The following is an 18,773-nucleotide window of genomic DNA, read 5'->3' on the forward strand; positions in this document are numbered from 1 at the left end:
CCCCACGTGTGCCCCCCACGTCCTGCACCTCCCCACCCTCATCCCCATGTGTGCCCCCCACATCCTGCATCCTCCCCCCCCCACCACGTTCCCCCGCCCACCATCCTCCTCCCCACAGCCCTCACACACCTTCCCCCCGGCAGGACCCCTGTCATCACCCCCTCCCATGTCACACCCACCCTACCAGGTCCCCCCCGGTGCCCCCCATGGTCCCTCACCAGCAGCTTGGCGTACTGCAGCTCCAGCTTGCCCAGGCACTCCCGGTAGGCGCCGCGGGGGCCGGGGGACAGCTGGGTCTGGGGAGGACACACACACCGTCAGTGCCGGGACCCCACAAAGGACAGCAGCACCCCCGGAGCCCCCCCTGCACCCCGCAATGGGGGTGAGGGCAAGGGGGGCACACAGGGAGGGTAGCGAAGGGGACAGACCAGGGGTGCAGGTGCTGGGGGGACCAGGGGATACCCTTGGGGCACAAAGCCCCCCAACCTCCCAGGGCACCCTGGGACACGAGGGGGGTCCAGAGAGAGGGCAGAGCTCTCCCCCAAGTCCCCCTCAACCTGCATAAAGCCCTGGCAGCCCAGGGACTCCCGGGTGCAGAGCAGGGGCAGCCCCACCTGGGGCAGCCCCATGGGAAATGCTCAGGAACAGGGGTGGGGGCAGCCCCAGAGATCCCCCAGGACCAGGGGATCCGCAGCGGCCCACGGGGGCTCATCTCACCAGCCCTGGGACTTGGGGGTCCCCAGGATTGGGGGCTCGCCTCATTGGCCACAGGACCAGGGGGACCCCAGGACTGGAGGCTCCCCAAAGCTGGGGGGTCCCCAGCACCCCGGGGGTCTCACCTCGTTGGCCCTCAGCACCCCGGGGGTCCCACCTCATCGGCCCCAAGGACAGGGGGTCCCCAACACCCCGGGGGTCTCACCTCGTTGGCCCTAAGGACAGACGGTCCCCCAGCACCCCGGGGGTCTCACCTCATCGGCCCCAAGGACAGGGGGTCCCCAGCACCCCGGGGGTCTCACCTCATCGGCCCCAAGGACAGGGGGTCCCCCAACACCCCGGGGGTCTCACCTCGTCGGCCCTTGCCCGCTCCACCTTGGCGCGGAACTCCTCGACGGCGCGGTGCAGCCCGCGGTGGGCGCCCAGGTGGGTCTCCACGGTGGGCAGGTCCGCTCCCCACTCTGCCGAGGCCACGCGCCGCTGGTTCTCCTCCACCCAGGCCAGCAGGTCCTGCAGGTACCGCAGCGGAGCCTCGTCCGGCTCCGGCCGCCGCTGCCCCGGCGCCGCGGCCGTCGCCGCCGTCACCGGAGCCCCCGACTTGAGCCGCAGGTTGTACTCGGTGCGGATGGACACCAGGCGCTCGTGCAGCCGGTACACCCTGCGGGGAGGGGGCACAGAGTACATGGAGGGCGCAGGGGAAACAGGGGAGCTTCGGGAGCGCGGGAGGCTTTGGGGTCGCGGGGGCCTCGGGGGGCTTTTGGAGGTGCAAGGGATGCAGAAGGCTTGGAGGGGTTTAGGGGTACAGGGGGCACAGGGGACGTGAGGGAGGCGTGGAGGGCAGAGGGGTCACAGGGGGCTTTGCGGGGCACAGGGGCCGTGGGGGGCTTTGGGGGTGCAAGGCACGTTGTGAGGCACGGGCAGCGTGGTGGTCTTTGGGGTGCTTCAAGGGGCACAAGTAAGACGGGGGACATGGGGTACATGGAGGTCTTTGGGGGGCACGCAGGGCTTTGGGGACACGGGGGCCAGGGAGAAAAAGGGAGACATGGAGGGCTCTGGGGGGCACAGGGCTATGGGGACAGGCTGTGGGGACCTCCCCAGCCCCTCGCCCTGGGCGGTACCAGGGTACATCTGCTCGCCCTGGGGTGTCCTCCAAGCCCTCCCAAACCCCTCGCCCTGGGTGGTACTAGGGGTACATCTGCTTGCCCTGGGGTGCCCTCCAAGCCCTCCCAAACCCCTCGCCCTGGGCGGTACCGGGGGTACATCTGCTCATCCTGGGGTGCCCTCCAAGCCCTCCCAAACCCCTCGCCCTGGGCAGTACCAGGGGTACATCTGCTCACCCTAGAGTGTCTCCCAAGCCCTCCCAAACCCCCCGCCCTGGCTGTACCGGGGGTACATCTGCTCGCCCTGGGGTGCCCTCCAAGCCCTCCCAAACCCCCCGCCCCGGGCCGTACCGGCGGTACATCTGCTCTCCCTGCGGGTGCCGCCCGTCCTTGAGGCTCTGGACGTCGTTGAAGAGCAGCCTGATCATGGCATCGGCCTTGTCCAGGTCCCGCTCCACCTCAGCCGCCTTCTGTGGTGCCTTCCCCGCCGCCAGCAGCCGCACATCCTGCGGGAGGGGACCCGTGGGGTCACGGCCGGGGGCACGGCCGGGGGTCCTGCCAGGCCCCCTGGCCCCCGGTGCCGTGGTCACTCACCGCCTGCAGCAGAGCGTCCGCCTGGTTCAGCTGCTCCTCGCAGATCCCCGACTCCATCTGCAGCTTGGTGACCACACGCTGCAGCCGCTCCAGCCTGTGGGGACATGGGGGACATGGTCAGCACAGACAGGGCCCTCCTCGGGGGGCACCTGTCCCGGCCGTGCACAGCATCAGTCCTGTCCCACTCTGCATCCCGCTCCCTGTCCCACTCCCCATCCTCATCGTGCCCCCCCCATCCCACCCCATATTCACACCTTGATCCCCATCTCTGTCTTGCTTCCTGTCCCCATCCTGACCATAATCCCAATCCCAGTCACTCCCCATCCCCTTCCCAATCCCCGTCCTGATCCCAATCTCCCTCCCACCTCACCCCCCACCCTGCCCCCCCATCCCACCCCACTCCCCGTTGCCCCCCTCCCCATTTCCCTGTCTCTCCGTGCCGTGCTCGGGCCGTGCCACACTCGGGGCCAGTGGCCCCGCTGCATTCCCAGCGAGAGCAGCGATGACTCACGGCCCTGTGGTTCCCCCTCGGGGGGGGCCGGGACACCCCACCCCGGCCCAGCCCCGTGGTTTGGCAGCGGGAAGGGGGTGCGGGTGCCAGCACAGCCCTGCCCGGCCCCCCCCCCCGCCCCCCCCTCACTCGCCTCTCGAACTCTGCCCGCAGCAGCTTCTCCCGCTCCAGCACGGCCACGTGCAGCCGCCCCCACTCCTTCTCCACGTCCAGCGGGTGGTACCCGGGGGGCACCTTCAGCTGCCCCGACTGCACCGCGCCCTGTGCCCCCCCCAAATGTCAGACGCTGCCCGTGACCCCCCCCGGGGGTGTGCCGGGGGCTGCCACGGGACACCCGGGGACCCCCCTGGCACCCGGGACCATCATCCCCTTGGGACCCCCGGCACCCTGGGATGATCATCACCTTAGGACCCGCCCCCAGCCCCCCCAAGACCCCCGGCTCCCCAGGATCCCCAGCCCCTACGGGGACCCCATCATCCCCTTGGGACCCACCCCCAGCCCCCCAAGACCCCTGGCTCCCCAGGATCCCCAGCCCCTACAGGGACCCCATCATCCCTTTGGGACCCACCCCCAGCTCCCCAAGACCCCTGGCCCCAAAGGACCCCCAGCCCCAGAGCTCCCACCCTTTGGGATCCCAGCTCCCCCAAAACCTCCAGCCACGGGGCCCCTCCCCTCAGGCCCCCCCAGCCCGTGGATCCCAGACCCCTGGGGAGCCCCCCAGGACCCCAGCCCGTGGATCCCAGACCCCCGGGGAGCCCCCCAGGACCCCCAGCCTGCGCACCTCCAGCGCCTGGAAGATGGCTTTGGAGCGGTTCTTGTCGGCCTCCCGGGCCGGCAGCTCCGTCTCTTTGAACTTAAGGAACTGGCGCCAGAGGATCTGCCGGAGACACGGGGAGGGGGGGTCAGCTGAGCAGGGCCCCCCCCCCACCGCTGACCCCCCCTGGGAACCCCCCCCCCCCCCTCCAGTTTTCCATGCGTGCAGAGCCGGCGGGAAGGAAGTGGCTGTGCCGGGGCTTTGCCAGCGGGTGACTCACGGCACAGCCAGGGAGGGTGAGTCAGGGGGGCCCCCCCGACGGGGCGCCCGGCTCTGCCAGGGCTCTGAGCCCCCGCACCCTGCAGACCCCCAGGCTGGCACCGGCGGGGGCTCAGCTCCGTGGTCGTGGACTGGTCTCCCAATTACCCACGGCCACGGGCCAGCAAAGGGGCTGCCAGCCAGGCATGAACCACCCCCGGCGGGGCCACAGGTCGGCTGGGACCCCACCACGCGCTGCCCCAGGCACTGGTGGCTCCCGGGGCCCGTCATCCCTGTGACAGCACCATCCCTGTATCTGTCCCCAGTCCCCACTCCCGTGCCACACTGGCAGCACCAGCGCTGTCCCACTCCGTCCCCGTGCCGTGCCAGCAGCACCAGCCCTGTCCTGTGTCCCCACACTGTGCTGGTGGCCTCACCTCGATCTCCTCGTAGCTGGCGGGGAGGCGACGCTCCTCGAAGAGGGTCGAGTGCTGCCGGCTCCACTGCAGCAGCCCCGTCACCACCTCGTAGTACTCCTGCCAGCGCAGCTGCAGCTCCTGGGGACGGGGGACACGTGGGGGGCCGGGGGGGCCGCCGTGGGGGGGGGGGGTGGCAGCGGTGGTGACATCCCCGGCCCCCCCCGACTCACGTTGGCCTTGACGCCATCCTGCACCTCGGGCACGCGCGGCATCGCATCGTACAGGGAGGACACATAAGTGATGATGGACTTCTCGTCCGGCTGCGCCACGTCCACGTCTGCGGAGAGGGAGGGGTCAGACGGGGGGACCCCGTGGCAGTTTGGGGACCCCCCCCCCGGTTCGCCCCAGCCCGTACCTTCGGGGTCCAGCAGCCGCGTCACGCCCAGGTCCCGCTCGGCCACGGTGAAGGCCTGGTCCAGGTTCTCCAGGTTGCTCTGACGATACACCCGGCTCATGTCGATCAGCATCGGCCTGTGGGCGGCGGGTCAGCGGGGGTCAGCAGGGCCGTGGGACCCCAAAACCCCAGGACGGCAGGTCCACCCCCTCCCCGGGGCTGCCTTCAGCGCTGCCCCACCACCCCACGCCCCACACACCCAGCACAGGAGCTGGGGATACCCCGCAGTCCCCAGCAGGAACCCCAGTGCAGGCAGAACCCTCGTGGCCTGTGGGATGGGCATCTCAACCCCTCGTGAGACTGACTCCCCAGTCCCCCGTGGGACAGACACCCCAACCCCCTGTGGGGCTGACACCCCAGTCCTCTGTGGGTCTGACACTCCAATCCCCTATAGGGCAGACACCCCAATGCCCTGTGGGACTGACACCACAATCCTCCATGGGACTGACACTCCCATGCCCTCTGGGGCAGACACCTCGGCCCCTCCTTGTGGCTCCCTGGGGGGACCAAGTTCGGCGTGGCAGTGGTTCAGTGCAGAGCATGGCATAGATGTGACGTGGCACAGCGAGGGTGCCTCCCCCTATCTGGCACAGGCCTGCACATATTTGCATATTTCCCCAAAAGCACACAGTGGTCCCAGCAGGACCCGTGGACATGCCTGCCTGCACCCTGGCACGCCACGGTGGGCACGGCACTGCCGGCACGGGCCAATGGGCTGGGGCTCGTCGGGAGCACGTGCCCACATCACTCCGAGTGGGATCACTGGCCAGCCCTGGTGAACAAGTGCCTGCCCACAGGACTGATGTGGCTGATCCCAGTGAGCACACCCCACCCACGGGATCCATGTGCCTGATCCCAGTGAGCACACCCCACCCACAGGATCCATGTGCCTGATCCCAAGTACACCCCACCCACGGGATCAATGTGCCTGATCCCAGTGAGCACATCCCACCCACAGGATCCATGTGCCTGATCCCACTGAGCACACCCCATAATCCAGGATCGATGTGGCTGATCCCAGTGAACACACCCCACCCACAGGATCCATGTGGCTGATCCCAGTGAGCACACCCCACCCACGGGATCGATGTGGCTGACCCTGGTGAACACACCCCACCCACAGGATCCATGTGGCTGATCCCAGTGAGCACACCCCATGATCCATGATCTATGTGGCTGATCCCAGTGAGCACACCCCACCCCCATGATCGATGTGGCTGACCCTGGTGAACACACGCCCGCCCGTGTGCCGTGTGGCACGACCCTGGCACTCACTTGTGCCGGTGGATGATGGCGTTGAAGAGGCGCCCGTCCCGCCAGCTGGTGGTGAAGTTGTCGCAGCGAAGGCCCTGGTAATCCTCCACCATCCGCTGCGACCACAGCAGCAGCTTCTCCTTGGCCGTCATGTCCTCGGACTGCCCCGTCACCTGGATGTCTGAGATCTGCCAGGACACGGCTGTCAGTCCAGGCACGGGCACCAGCACCAACAAAGGTACACTCGCTCCATGGCAGCTCCCGGTGACGCCGCTCCTGCCCCACGCAGGGACCAGACTGGCACCACAGAACCCCCTGGCATCACCGTCCCCATCCCCGCCCCGCCGGGCTCACCTGGAAGTGGAGGATGATGGTCCAGATGAGCCCCAGCGTCAGCTTGGGGTTGCCGTCGGCGATGTCATCGTTCCGGATGTTCACCAGCTTCACCTGTGGCACAGGACACACATGGCTCAGGGATGGAGGAGCAGCATGGCACAGCCCCGGGGGTCCCGGGCATCCCGGGGGTCCCACCCCCCCCTTCTCACCTGCCGATGCTTCAGGTAGTTGAGGGCAATCTGGACGTTCTGCAGCTTGTGGAAGCGCATCCGGCCTTTCTCCCGGGGCTGGGGGGGGAGAGGGGCAGTGAGCGCAGCCTCCGTGGGCACAGCCCCGCTGCGTCCTGCCACCCCGGCCCCCCGCCACGGCCCCGCTGCGATGCCATGGCACAGCCCCAGCCCTCTCCCCAGCCAGGGCCCTGCCAATGCCACGACACTGTCCCGCCACGACACTGTCACACACCGGCTTCCCCACCCGGCCCCTCCCTTTGCCGCACATGCCGATGGCACCCGCCCTCGCCCTTTGCCCCCTTGCAGGGGTGGGGACGCTCCCCACGCTCCCCCCGCCGACCTGCCGGCACAGGCTGTTCCCACCCCACACCCAGCAGTGCCGGGGCCATCCTGGGGGCAGCTGAGTACCCGGCATGTGGGCACAGCAGCCCCTGCCCGGGCAGGACCGGTGCCAGCCTCGATGCCACAGCACCACGGTCCCTCACCATGCAGCTCCCCAGCACGCTCCGGTGTCCCCCCCTCAGCAGAACCGGGCGCTGCCGAGCTGGGTGAGCACCCCCAAAACTTGGGGGTCCCAGCCGGGGTCTGCCTGGACACCCCCCCCTCCACACATGCTGGCCCCACCAGCTGAGCCCAGCTTCCGCTGCTGGGAGAGCTGGGGAGCCCTCAGACCTCCCCATGCCGCTCAGCAATGGGCCAGGGTTCCTCCCACCCCACAGCTGGGAGTCACCAAGGACTCACAGCCCATCAAGGCCAGGATCAGCCCCGGCATGAGAGCCCGGGGTTGGTGGCCACAGTGCCAAACCCCCTTGCCAGCCGCCCCAGGGAGCCAGTGGCACATCCTGCCGTGGTGCTGGGAGCCACAGTCCAACTCCAGCCCACCAGAACCCAGAACCCAGAGCAGTGGGATCGCTCCCAGTGACGCCACGCTCCTCTCCTGCCACCGCCGCCAAGGTCTGGCTCAGAGAAACCCACTCCCGTGGCCCTTGGCATCGGATGGGGCACCGGAACAGGCACGGCATGCAGCCGGAGCCCCAGGATGGCACACGGCACACGGCCGGAGCCCCAGGACATGCTCGGCACCGCTCTGTGCCGGTACCGCGGCGTCGGTCGCCATGCAGGGCCGTGCCCAAAGCCCACGGCAAGAACCACTCACCAACCGCAAGGTCCGGAGGACGTCGCGCTCCCGGGGCTGCCCCGGCCCGAGCAGAGCGGAGAGAGGAGCAGAGAGAGGAAGGAGGAGGAGGAGGAGGCAAAGGCGGCGGTGGGCCGGGGGCCGGCGCCAGGAAGCAGAGAGGGCACCAAAGCAAAGAGAGGTTAGAGGCGGGGGGGGGGGGGGGGGGGGGGCGCGGGCGCTCGGGGTCACCGGGACGGACGGACCGACGGCCAGGCGGGAGGAGAGGGAGCAGAGGCGGGCAGCGAGGATGAGGACGGAGGCGGGCAGCGAGGACGAGGACGAGGACGATTGGCAGAGGAGCGGGGGCAGCGCGGGGCGGGGGCAGCGCGGCACCTACCAGCGTGTCCCCCGAGAGCACCTCCAGCAGGGAGATGAGGTTGTGCCCGTCCCGCAGGTCCTCGTACAGGTCGTTGACATGGCGCTGCGCCTGAGGGGACAGCAACGGCGTCAGTGGGGGCTGGGGGCGGCCGAGCACCCCCCCCATCCCTGCCAGCCAGCACTGGGGTGGGCACCCGGTGACCCCCCCCCCCCGGTGCAGAGGGTGCTCACACACGGCCCCAAGCACAGCCGGTGCCCCCCCCAGTGTCACATCCCCCCCAAACACACACAGCAACTCCCCCCACGGCGCCAGGAGGGATCCAGCATCGTTCTGGCGTCACTTGAGCATCACTCTGGCATGCACAGGGTCCCGCTGCCCACCACGCTGGCAGCCCCAGGGATCCCTCCCCGGTGAGGGGAGCGGAGGGTGTGTGAAGAGGAAGAGCACAGTGGGACAGACAGAGAGGAAGGACCTACCTCTGCTCGCCAGTGCTGCACAGGGCAGAGAGAAGAGAGAGGTTAGGACAGAGCAAAGAGAGGACCCAGGGCGGGCTGGGGGTGGCACTGTGGGGTTGGGGACATGTGGAGACACATCCCTACGGGGGCTGCAGGACATCCCAGTGTGTGCTGGGTGCTGAGGTGGGGCTCTGCCCACCACACTGTAGGGACGGGCACCAGCACCATGGCAGGGAACGGGGACCACAGGAGTGGGACAGGACCAAGGGTGTCAAAGCCCAGGACACGTTCCCACATGCCAGGGGCACCTCCTGGAACACATGGGAGGGCAGCAGGGGGGGCAGCTCCTGCCTGCAAGGGCAGACCCCCACCGTGGAGGCAGCTGAGAGGCCTCGACTACCAGCGAGGCACAGAAGAACTCGCACTGGCACAGGGTACCCTCCACTGCCCATGTCCTTGGCAACGTCGGCACGGGGGGCTGCAACCAGGGATGCTTCCAGGGCTGAGGGCTGGGGGCTGCTGGGGCAGTGGTGCCCACCAGGCTGGCAGTGCCCGTACCTTGATGAGGTGCTTGTTGACCCATTTGGTGAAAGTTTTCTTCTGGACACGGTCTCGCTCATCTGCAAGAGAGGAGAGGGGCGGGTGAGCCGGCGGCACCTGGGTCGTGGCACAGCAAAGAACCAGGCCCCGCCGGCGGCACCGCAGGGCACAGATGGCGCAGGAAACTATGAGCCAACAGCTCCGGGGAACCGTGGTGAGTCACGGGGTGTGGGGGAAGGAAACAGCTAACGGGGATCGGCCCCAGCGTGCCAGCGCTGTGCCAGCACCCGCCAGCACCCAGCAGCGCCCAGCAGCACCAGAGAGAGCACGGGGTGCCCACCCAGCCCTGAGACCCCGGCACCACAGCGGGAAGGGAGCCCCAGCACTGGGTTCTGTGGGCACTGACCAAGCGGGAAAGGCACAGCACAGGGACAAGGCCACGGCACAGCCCTGGCACAGCCCCGGCACAGCCCCAGCCCCACAGGCAGGGGCCCGCTGGGATGTGCATGGGACCGGTGTGAGCCTATGCACTGTCTGCACCGCTGGAGCCACGGGACACCCCGGGACACCCCGGGACACCCCGGGACACCCTACACCCCCGGGACACCCCTTGCCACGGGCACAGGGCCAACGGGGCCACAGTGAGTCACGGCACTCCCTGCCCGCTGCCCTGTCATTAGGGGATGGGATGGGAATGGTGACGCATCAGGATGGGCATCCAGGAGCCACGGGACCCAACCCCCCAGCACCCGCTACCGGCACCCACTGCCCTGCGCCTCACTTACCCACCCATTGCCCTGCACCCTGTTACCAGCACCCACTGCCTACACCTCACTAACCCACCCATTGCCCTGCACCCTGCTAACCCACCCACCACCCTATACCCCGTTACCCACACCCAATGCCCTGCACCTCACTAACCCACCCATTGCCCTGCACTCTGTTACCAGCACCCACTGCCCTACACCTCACTAATCCACCCACTGCCCTACACCTCACTAATCCACCTATTACCTTGCACCCTGTTACCAGCACCCACTGCCCTACACCTCACTAACCCACCCACTGCCCTGCACCGCATTAACCCACCCACCACCCTATACCCTGTTACCAGCACGCACTGCCCTACACCTCACTAACCCACCCATTACCCTGCACCCTGTTACCAGCACCCACCGCCCCGCACCCCGTTAACCCACCCACCACCCTATACCCCGTTACCCACACCCACTGCCCTGCACCCTGTTAACCCACCCACCACCCTATACCCCGTTACCAGCACCCACTGCCCTACACCTCACTAACCCACCCATTACCCCGCACCTTGTTACCAGCACCCTCCGCCCTGCACCCCATTAACAAACCCACCCCCCTGTGCCCTGCTACCAGCACCCATCCTTCCGTCCCCCCTGGCCCCCAGTGTCACCACCAGCACCAGACCCAGTCCGGTGCCCGGGAGAGGCCGGTGACCGGCGGGGACACTCCACGCACGTGGGGCAACGCCACCGGCCCCACGGCTGCCGCGACGCCCCCCTGCCCACGCCGCGGCGAGCCGGGCGCTGCGTGCCGGGTCTTGCCCCGCCGGAGCGTGCCGGGATCTGCCCACGCGGCACCCGAGCACCTCACAGCCAACACCCCCCCCCCGACCCGGGCGAGCACACGGGGACGCCGCGCACCCAGGATTGCCCCACGGGGCCCCGAGGGCGCTCAGCGGCACAGCCAGGGCGTGCCGGGCCGGGAGCGGCCGCGGTGCGAGAGGAAGGAAAGGAAGGAAGGAAGCGCGGGACACACACGGCGCACCGGGCCGGGGGCACCCACACCGCGCCCCGGCACCCGCGCCGGGAATATTGACACCCAGGGGGTCTTCACGGCGGCGCCGACCCCAAAGCAGAGGAGGAGAGACCGCGGCAGCCAGGCCAGAGCGGCCGGGCAGGGCGTGGCAGGAAGCGACCGACGGGCACCGGCGATGGGGATGGGCGGCGGCGTGGGCGTCTGACCCACGGTCTGCCCCATAGCCCGCCCCAGGGACACTGCCCCAGCATGGGGGGGGTCTGCCCCGTAGCCCGCCGGGGACAGGACACCACCCCAGCATGGGGGTCTGACCCACAGCCTGCCCCATAGGCTGCCCTGGGGACGCTAATCCGGGGACACTGCCCCGGCGTGGCGGTCTGCCCCGGGGACACCGCCCCGGTGTGAGAGTTTGCCCCACAGCCAGCCCCACAGGCTACCTGGGGGCACACCTCCACCAGCGACACCGCCCCAGCGTGGGGGTCTCCCCCGGGGACACCGCCCTGCTCTGGGAGTCTGTCCCGCAGCCCGCCCTGGGGACACGGCCCCAGGTGAGGGATGCGATGGTGGGGCGGGCCCCCCCGCACGCCTCGGCGCGGTACCTTTGCGGCCCTCGGCCGCCCGCAGCACGGCCAGGTACAGGTTGTCCTCGGAGCCCGTCCGGGTGGCCGCCACCGGAGCCTCCTCCGGGTTGCGCCGCTGTCGGGACATGGCTGAGCCCCGACACAGCTCGTCTCGCCTCCCGCTCCGCTGCCGGTCCCGCCGCGAGTGGGGCGGCTCGGGGAGGAGACGGGGCTCCATCCCCCCGCCCCACGCCCCGACCCTGCCCACAGGAAACTCCCGAGCCCACGGCGCCGCTTTAACCCTTCCCTCCCCGCGCCGGCGGCCGGAATGAGGCACAGATCCGCGGACCTGCCGTGGGGCACCCCACGGGAAGCCGGAGCACCCTCTGCCGCACGCCCGGGGCCGCCGGACCTCCGGCTCTGCAAGCGCGGGGGGTGGGACCACCGGTCCTGAAGCTCGTGGTGCTCAGAAACCTTTATCCTCCCACCCGGAGCTGCCAGACCCTCTGCCCCACCCTCTGGGACCTTGGGAATTCCAGGTCCGCAAGCCCGGGGGTTGAGACCCACACACACACACACACACACACACCCTAAGACCTCGGGACCCCTAGGTCCCCAAGCCCTGTGGGGTTGGGGTCCCCAAGCCCTGTGGGGACTGTCAGACCCCCTACACCTGTGCTGTCAGACCCCCAGTCCCCACACCCCGGGACCCCAAGATTTACAAACCCCAGAGGCCCAGGACCCCCACGTTCCCAGCTCAGGACCCTTCTGGCCCCATACTGAGGGTTCCCAAAACTCCTCTGGCCACGTGGTCAGGGGTTACCCGGCCCCTCAGCTCCCAGCTGGGACCCCCAGCTCCTCTGAGAGCCATGGCACCACCTTCTCCCCCAGCCCAGGGACCTCCCAGCAACCCCAGCCCATGCCCCGGTGCCACAGGACCCCTGCTGCCCCCATCCTCGGGCTCAGGCCCCCGAAGGTTTGCCAGGTCCAGGTCCCACAGCTGAGGGGCTCAGAGCCCCAGGGCCCCTCCTGGGGAGTTCAGGGTCCCAATCCCCTGGGCTGTAGGACCCCGAAGATGGAGAGGCTGAGCCCCACAGCCCCACTAGGTGCCCCCTGCTCACATCAGTGGCTGCTCCCACCCCTGCCAGCGGCTCCGCTCCTACCAAGCACCCCAGGACAGCACCCAACACCCCACCCTGCGCCCCACGGCACCCACGGGTGCTCCCGTCGGGCAGGGGTATTGGCAGCACTGGAGGAATGCCCCTCCCCAGGCACCCATCTCCCACTGCACCCCCCTGACAGGGTGACACTGCTGGCCATGGGAACCACGGGGGGATTCTGGGGGTCGCGCCCCACTGGGTGCTGTGTCCCCCCGGGACATCCCTCCTCGGGGCTCTGAGGGTTGGGGATCCCCAGAGGAGTTGGCACAGGATGGGAGTCCACAGCCCCTCAGAGCAGCATGGGGCTGACAGCTCTGCCCACGGCAGCACCCACGGCACCCGTGTCACCCACAGCACCCACAGCAGGGCTGGCAGCTGCTGGGAAAAGTGCAGCCTCGGGCACCCTGAGCGCTGCCAGCCTGGCACAGCCTGGGCCCCAACACCCGCATCTGCACCCCAACGACCAGGTCTGCACCCCAACATCCACATCAGCGCCCCGAGGCCCGTGTTCTGCACCCCGACATCCACATCTACACCCCAACGCCGACGTCACTTTCCCACACCCGACACCGGTGTGGAGTCCAAGGACGCGGGGCCGCGGCCCCGTCTCGCCGTGACTCACGGTCCAACCGCGCGCCCGCGGCGCCACGGGGAGCCCCGCCGGCACCCGCCCACCGGTGACACCCCCCGCGACACCCACCCGTGACACCCCGTGGGTGCGGGAGCCCGTCAGGGAGCGGCAGCCAGCGCCGGCCCAGTGCCCGCTGGGGCAGAGCCAGCGCGGCCGCCGCGGAATGCGGGCGGCACCGGCCCGGCCCGCCCCGGCCCCGGCCCCGGCACGCACATTTTTCCGCCGAGAGCGCATTTGGCACAGGCGCATCTGGCACAGGCACATCTGGCACGGGCACATCTGGCGCCCGGAGCGCGATGGGAGCCCGGCTGACGCACGTCGAGGGGGGGACAGGGGCACCCCGGAGCCGCAGCTACCGCGGCCCGTGGGCATCGGGGACGCGAAGGGCGAAGGGCGGCGGAGGGACGGGGCGGTGGCACTGCCAGGGTGGTGATATAGGTGGCACCGCGCCGGACTGGCACCTTGCTCGCACCGGCTGAGCCGCTCCGACACGCCGAGCCGGGGCCGGAGGGTTCCGCGGCGCGGCCGAGACCCCGGGACCGCGTCGGGGTGAGGGGCGGGACGGCACTGCCGCTCCGACACCCCCGGCACCCCCGGGCTCCGGCACCGTGGCACCGGCAGGTACCGACCGGAGGGACGAGGCGGTGTCGGGGCGGGCGCTTTGAAGACCTGACGGGGCGGCTCTTGGCACCGGCCCCGGCGGCTCCCGGGGCAGGCAGCTCCCGGCCCCGGCGGCTCCCGAGCCAGCCGGGCCGGCCGGGCAGGAGCACCGCAGCCTCGCCCGCGGGTGCCGACGCCGCCGGGCCGGCCCGGCTCCCTCCCACGGCGTCTCCAGCCCGCCGGGCTCCGAGGGAGCCCCCGGGACCCGCCGAGCCTCCCTCACCTGGGCACCGTGCCGGGCACCCGCACCCGCACCCTGCGGCGGCTGCGGGCGGGGAACGGGAGCTGCCTGCATCGGGGCAGCGCCCATCGCCGTGGCGTCGGGCCCAAGCGGCACCGCCACGAACCCGGACGAAGCGACAGGGCAGCGAAGCACGGTGGGGACTCCCGGCACCGGTCCGGGAACCCGCCGGCACCAGCGGGGCCTCGGGGTGTCAGCACCGGGGGAGGGGGTCAGCACCGGGGGGAAGGGGGTCAGCAGCGGGATCACCCGTGGCGAAAGGTGTGGGGTGTCCTGGTGAGGGAGGACTGGCACACGGGACAGGGACGCGGGGGCATCTCATTGGGGGGGGGCACGGGGAGCCGGGCGTGTGCACACACACGGACACACACAAGCACACGTGTGCAGGAGCTCACACACACACAGACGTGCAGCATCACACACACAGACTCCCACGCATGTGCACACACACTCATACACTCATGTGCATGCTCACATGTGCACACTGCTGCCCACACTCCCCCATCACCCCCACACGTGTGCAGGGGCACACACACAAGTGCACATAGACACACCTGCACAGACACACACGGCTGCACTTACACACACACAGACACAGATATGGGCACAGAGACACGTGGACACCAGCACACAAATGTGCACATGGACACCAGCACACAAATGTGCACACACTCACACTCAGTGGAGTACACACACACACATCACTGCCCCCAGATGTGTGTGCAGGGGCACACACATGTATGCACAGACACACACAAGTACACACGTGTACAGCCACACCCACAGGTGATCACACACATGTGTTCACTGGTGCACACACAGGTGCACACACACACGTGCAGGCGTGCACCAGCACACACACAGAACACACACACGCTCACACACACATGCACACACAGAACAACACACACACACACTAACACACACACACACGCTCACACCCGCATGTACACACAGAACACACACACACGCACTAACACACACACAGAACAACACACACACGCAAACATGCTCACACCCACAAGCACACAGAGAACAACACACACACAGAAAAACACACACACAGAACAACACACACCCAGAACAACACACACAAACAGAACAACACACACAAACAGAACAACACACACACGCACTCACACCCTCCCAGCTGAGCCCGTCCCAGCTCAGCACAGCCCCGGGGCTCTGGGGGCGGGGTCACGGAGGGGGCGTGGCTCAAAGGCTCCGGGCAGACCCCGCCCCTCCCCGTTTCCCCCCCCCCCCGGCCGCTCCGTTGTACCCCCGTCCCGCCGCTCCCGCCCTCCCGCCGCGAGTTGCCCCCCGTCCCCCCAACCCCGGGACACCCCCTCGCCGCCCCCACCCTCCCCCGGCCCCTCTCCCCCCTCGGTCACCGGTGCAGCAGAGCCGGGCGCTCAGGTACCGCCGCCGCTCGGGCTCGGAGCCGCCGCTCAGCCAGTCCCCGGCGGGACCGGGGCCCGACATGGCCCCGCCGCTCCACCGCAAGGGACGGGACCCACCGACCACCGACCGACCGACGGACCCACCGCCGGGACCGACCGGCGGCACCGGGCGGACGGGACGGGCGGGGGGGGGGGGGTGGGAGGGACGGGCGGCACCCGCCCCGCTTCGCCCCGCCCTTCTCGGCGTCCCCGGCTGCGCCATCACCCGCAGCACCCGGGGGAACCGGGGGGGACCCGGGGAGGACACCCCACCCTGCACCCCAGGGGGACACCCCACTCCGCAAACCGGGAGAGCCGGGGGCGCGCCCCGTCCCCGCTACCCCGAGGGGTACACCCCGGCCCTAAAACCCGGAGGGATCCGGAGGGAAACCCCACACCCCGGGGCGATCTCCGAGCAGGACCCCTCCTTCCGCACCCGGGCCTCCGGTGCTGGAACCCCGCCCGCACCCCTCTGCCCGGTGCCCCCAGGACCACCCGGTACTGCAGCCACGGGGCGCCCCGACATCTCCAGCACCCACATCCCGACCCCTTACCCACACGCAGAGCTCCCGGGGGGTGGGGGCAGCTCGTGCCCCTCAGCACCCAAGCCTCACTTCAGCACCCGTCCCTTCTGGCTTCCTCTCCCCATAGGTCCCACAAAGGGTCCCCGCGCCCAGGGGAGCCCTCGGTGTGTTTTCCGGTGGATCCCCACGGCACCGAGGAGCCCCGAGCTGCAGGGACCCCCGTGAGCCCCACGCCGCGTCCCACCATCCCCGCCCCGAGGCCAGATGAGACCCCAGGCACACGCAGGGCCGGGCCGAGCTGTTGCCGGGAAGGAGCCTGCGACGGGGAAGGGGGTTCTGGGGGACGCCAAGGCGGAAACACCCCCCTCCGACCCCCCCCCCGGCCCGCAGGTCACCTGCTCCTGGCCCGCAGCAGCACCCGCAGCAGAGCGCGAAGCCCATCGCGCGTCCCGGCCCCGGCGCCCCCCGCCCCGCTCGGCGTCCGGCCGCGTCTGGTGGGAGCGCGGCGGGATCCGTGCCCGGAGCGCGGCCTGAGCTGCGGCCAGTGACTCACACAGCCCACGGCCTCCGCCAGCCCGGCTCCTCCTGTTCCCGGGCAGCGCGGAGCCCACCCACGGCCGCTGCGCCGGGAACCCCCGAGCCAGCGCGGCCGCGGGCAGAGCGCAGCAGGGACAAAGCCGGAGGGGCTCGGACCACCTGGCACGGGCACAGGCATGGCACGGGCATGGCACGGCACAGGCATGCCATGGCACAGGAACCCTGGTCAGGGAGACACCCGAGTGGTTCAGAGTCGGTTGCGACCCCTGTTATCACCCGGAGTGCTGGGGGGGGGTCTCCTGGAGCTGGGCACCTCCCTGCCAGAGGGAGCACAGAGGTCTTGGGAGGATCTCGGGGGGTCTCGGGGGGTCTTATGTCAAAACCCAGCAGGGCAAAAGGCAGCCAGGATGAGCCAGGCCGGCAGCAAGGCCGAGGTGTGGGGGCTGGGCATGGCAGAGCGGGGCATGGCACGGTGCCGACCCACGGCTCAGCCCCACGGCAGCGGCCGCGTCCCATCTGTGCCGCGGAGATAAGGAGCCGGGGGCAGCGGGGGGGGGGGTGGGAACCGAGCCGGAGCGATAGCGCCCGGCGAGCGGGGAAACACCGCCTGGAACGGGACACGTGTCCCGCGGGATGTGCGTGCCACGCCCGCCACGCTTCCCGCACACTGCCGCGGCTCCGACACGCTTCCCACGGCTCCAGCGTGCTTCCCATGGCTCCGACACGCTTCCCACGGCTCCACCATGGAGGACGTGGGACAGTGGCGGGAAGAGCCTCCCCACGGATGCCAGGGGCGGTGCCGGGGGGGCCGTGCCGGGGGAACCGTGCCGGGGATGCCCGTGGTTGCCAGCCACGGCCCCTCGAGGCCGGTGAGTCACGGCTGCGGCCAGCAGCAGCATCCGATCCTCCCGGCCTGGCACAGCCAGAGCCGCCAGCGCGGTGGAAAAGCTGAGTGGAGCGGAAAGGGGGGGGGGGACGGGGGGGTTCCCAAACCTCTGGGGCCCACTGCCGCCACGTCTCTGGCAGCCTTGGAAACCGGAGCGGGGCCAAACAAACAGCGGCATCCTGCTGCCAAAACCAGCCGGCGCCGCCACCAGCCCGCCGAGCTCTGCCACGGCTCCCCCGCCCCCCCCCCCAAGCCTTTTGCCCCCCAGCCCCCCCAGGCACGGGGATAGAGACACAGACAGGAGCCCTGGCTGGGCCGTGGTGCCCCTTGAAAACACCTGCCCTGACGCTGTGCCGAAACTGCCACCGAGAGCGGCTGGCACAGCCCCTCATCGCAAGGGGCAGCCACCCGCGGGTAACGGGCAGCCCCCCGCGGGTACTGGGCAGTCCCCCCGCAGGCATCAGGCGACCTCTCGTGAGCACCGATCAGCCTCCCGCGGGCACCGGGCAGCCCCTTGTTGGCACCCGGTGGTCCCCACCCCGACCCCTCCGTGGGTTCCGGGAGCAGCGCTCAGAAACAACCCCCCTGCCCCGGCGAGGCACGGAGACCACCGGTGGGAACCCCACCCCGAGCGATCGCAGAGGTGCAGACCCCGGCACCGCCGAGAGCGGCCGGTGCTGCCGGAGAGCCTCCTGGCATCCCCCCGGCTCGGGAGGGTCGCGGCGCGGCGGGATGATGGGCCCCGGCAGGTGCGACCTTGGGGGTGCCCTTCGGACTGGGCCGGCGCCAGGGACAGCGGCCCCCCCCGGGGCAGGGAGCAGCCAGGGCTCCGGCCCGGCCAAGGTGCCCTGCCCGCCTTATCTGGCACCGGCACCGGCAGCGGCCGCGGCCTCCGCGGCTCCCACCGGCCGCGGGCCCGGCGGTGGTTTCGCAGCGCGGCGGCCGCGGGAGCGGGAGCGGGGCCGTCCCGGCACGGCGGCGGCCTCGTGACGGTGCCCAGTGCCGCACACAGATCGACGAAAACCGCAGCCAACGCCCTGGAAAGTGCCGGGAGGGGGGGGCCGCGGCCGCCGGCAGCGCCCCGGCAGCAGGGAGGGATGCGGGTGGCTGAGCCCGAGCCGGCGGAGGGAGCGGGGGGGTCTCACGGAACCCCCCCAGACACCAGCACCCACTCGGCCCTTCCCGGCCCCCCCCTGTCATCAGATCCCTGTCCCCGAAAAAATTTGGCG

At 70.1% G+C, this 18,773-nt stretch overlaps 1 protein-coding gene across 1 annotated transcript in view; it reads right to left on the reverse strand.

Moving 5' to 3' along the window:
- Positions 1–18,773, reverse strand: part of LOC113977383 (plectin-like) — a gene marked incomplete at its 3' end in the record, with an annotated part of 21,994 nt that overhangs the window by 167 nt on the left and 3,054 nt on the right. The window contains exons 2-16 of the mRNA XM_027703462.1: positions 9,134–9,195; positions 8,597–8,611; positions 8,139–8,228; positions 6,604–6,681; positions 6,413–6,505; positions 6,080–6,246; positions 4,766–4,881; positions 4,581–4,687; positions 4,369–4,488; positions 3,701–3,796; positions 3,053–3,180; positions 2,409–2,502; positions 2,166–2,320; positions 1,066–1,372; positions 219–296 (exon numbers count right to left, since the gene is read on the reverse strand). Of these exons, the coding sequence (XP_027559263.1) occupies positions 219–296; positions 1,066–1,372; positions 2,166–2,320; positions 2,409–2,502; positions 3,053–3,180; positions 3,701–3,796; positions 4,369–4,488; positions 4,581–4,687; positions 4,766–4,881; positions 6,080–6,246; positions 6,413–6,505; positions 6,604–6,681; positions 8,139–8,228; positions 8,597–8,611; positions 9,134–9,195 (1,706 nt within the window). The remainder of the gene's footprint in view (positions 1–218; positions 297–1,065; positions 1,373–2,165; positions 2,321–2,408; positions 2,503–3,052; positions 3,181–3,700; positions 3,797–4,368; positions 4,489–4,580; positions 4,688–4,765; positions 4,882–6,079; positions 6,247–6,412; positions 6,506–6,603; positions 6,682–8,138; positions 8,229–8,596; positions 8,612–9,133; positions 9,196–18,773) is intronic.

This window comes from Neopelma chrysocephalum, unplaced genomic scaffold (assembly GCF_003984885.1).
Source record: "Neopelma chrysocephalum unplaced genomic scaffold, ASM398488v2 Primary Assembly neopelma1_228, whole genome shotgun sequence".
Classification (NCBI taxonomy): Eukaryota; Metazoa; Chordata; class Aves; order Passeriformes; family Pipridae; genus Neopelma; species Neopelma chrysocephalum.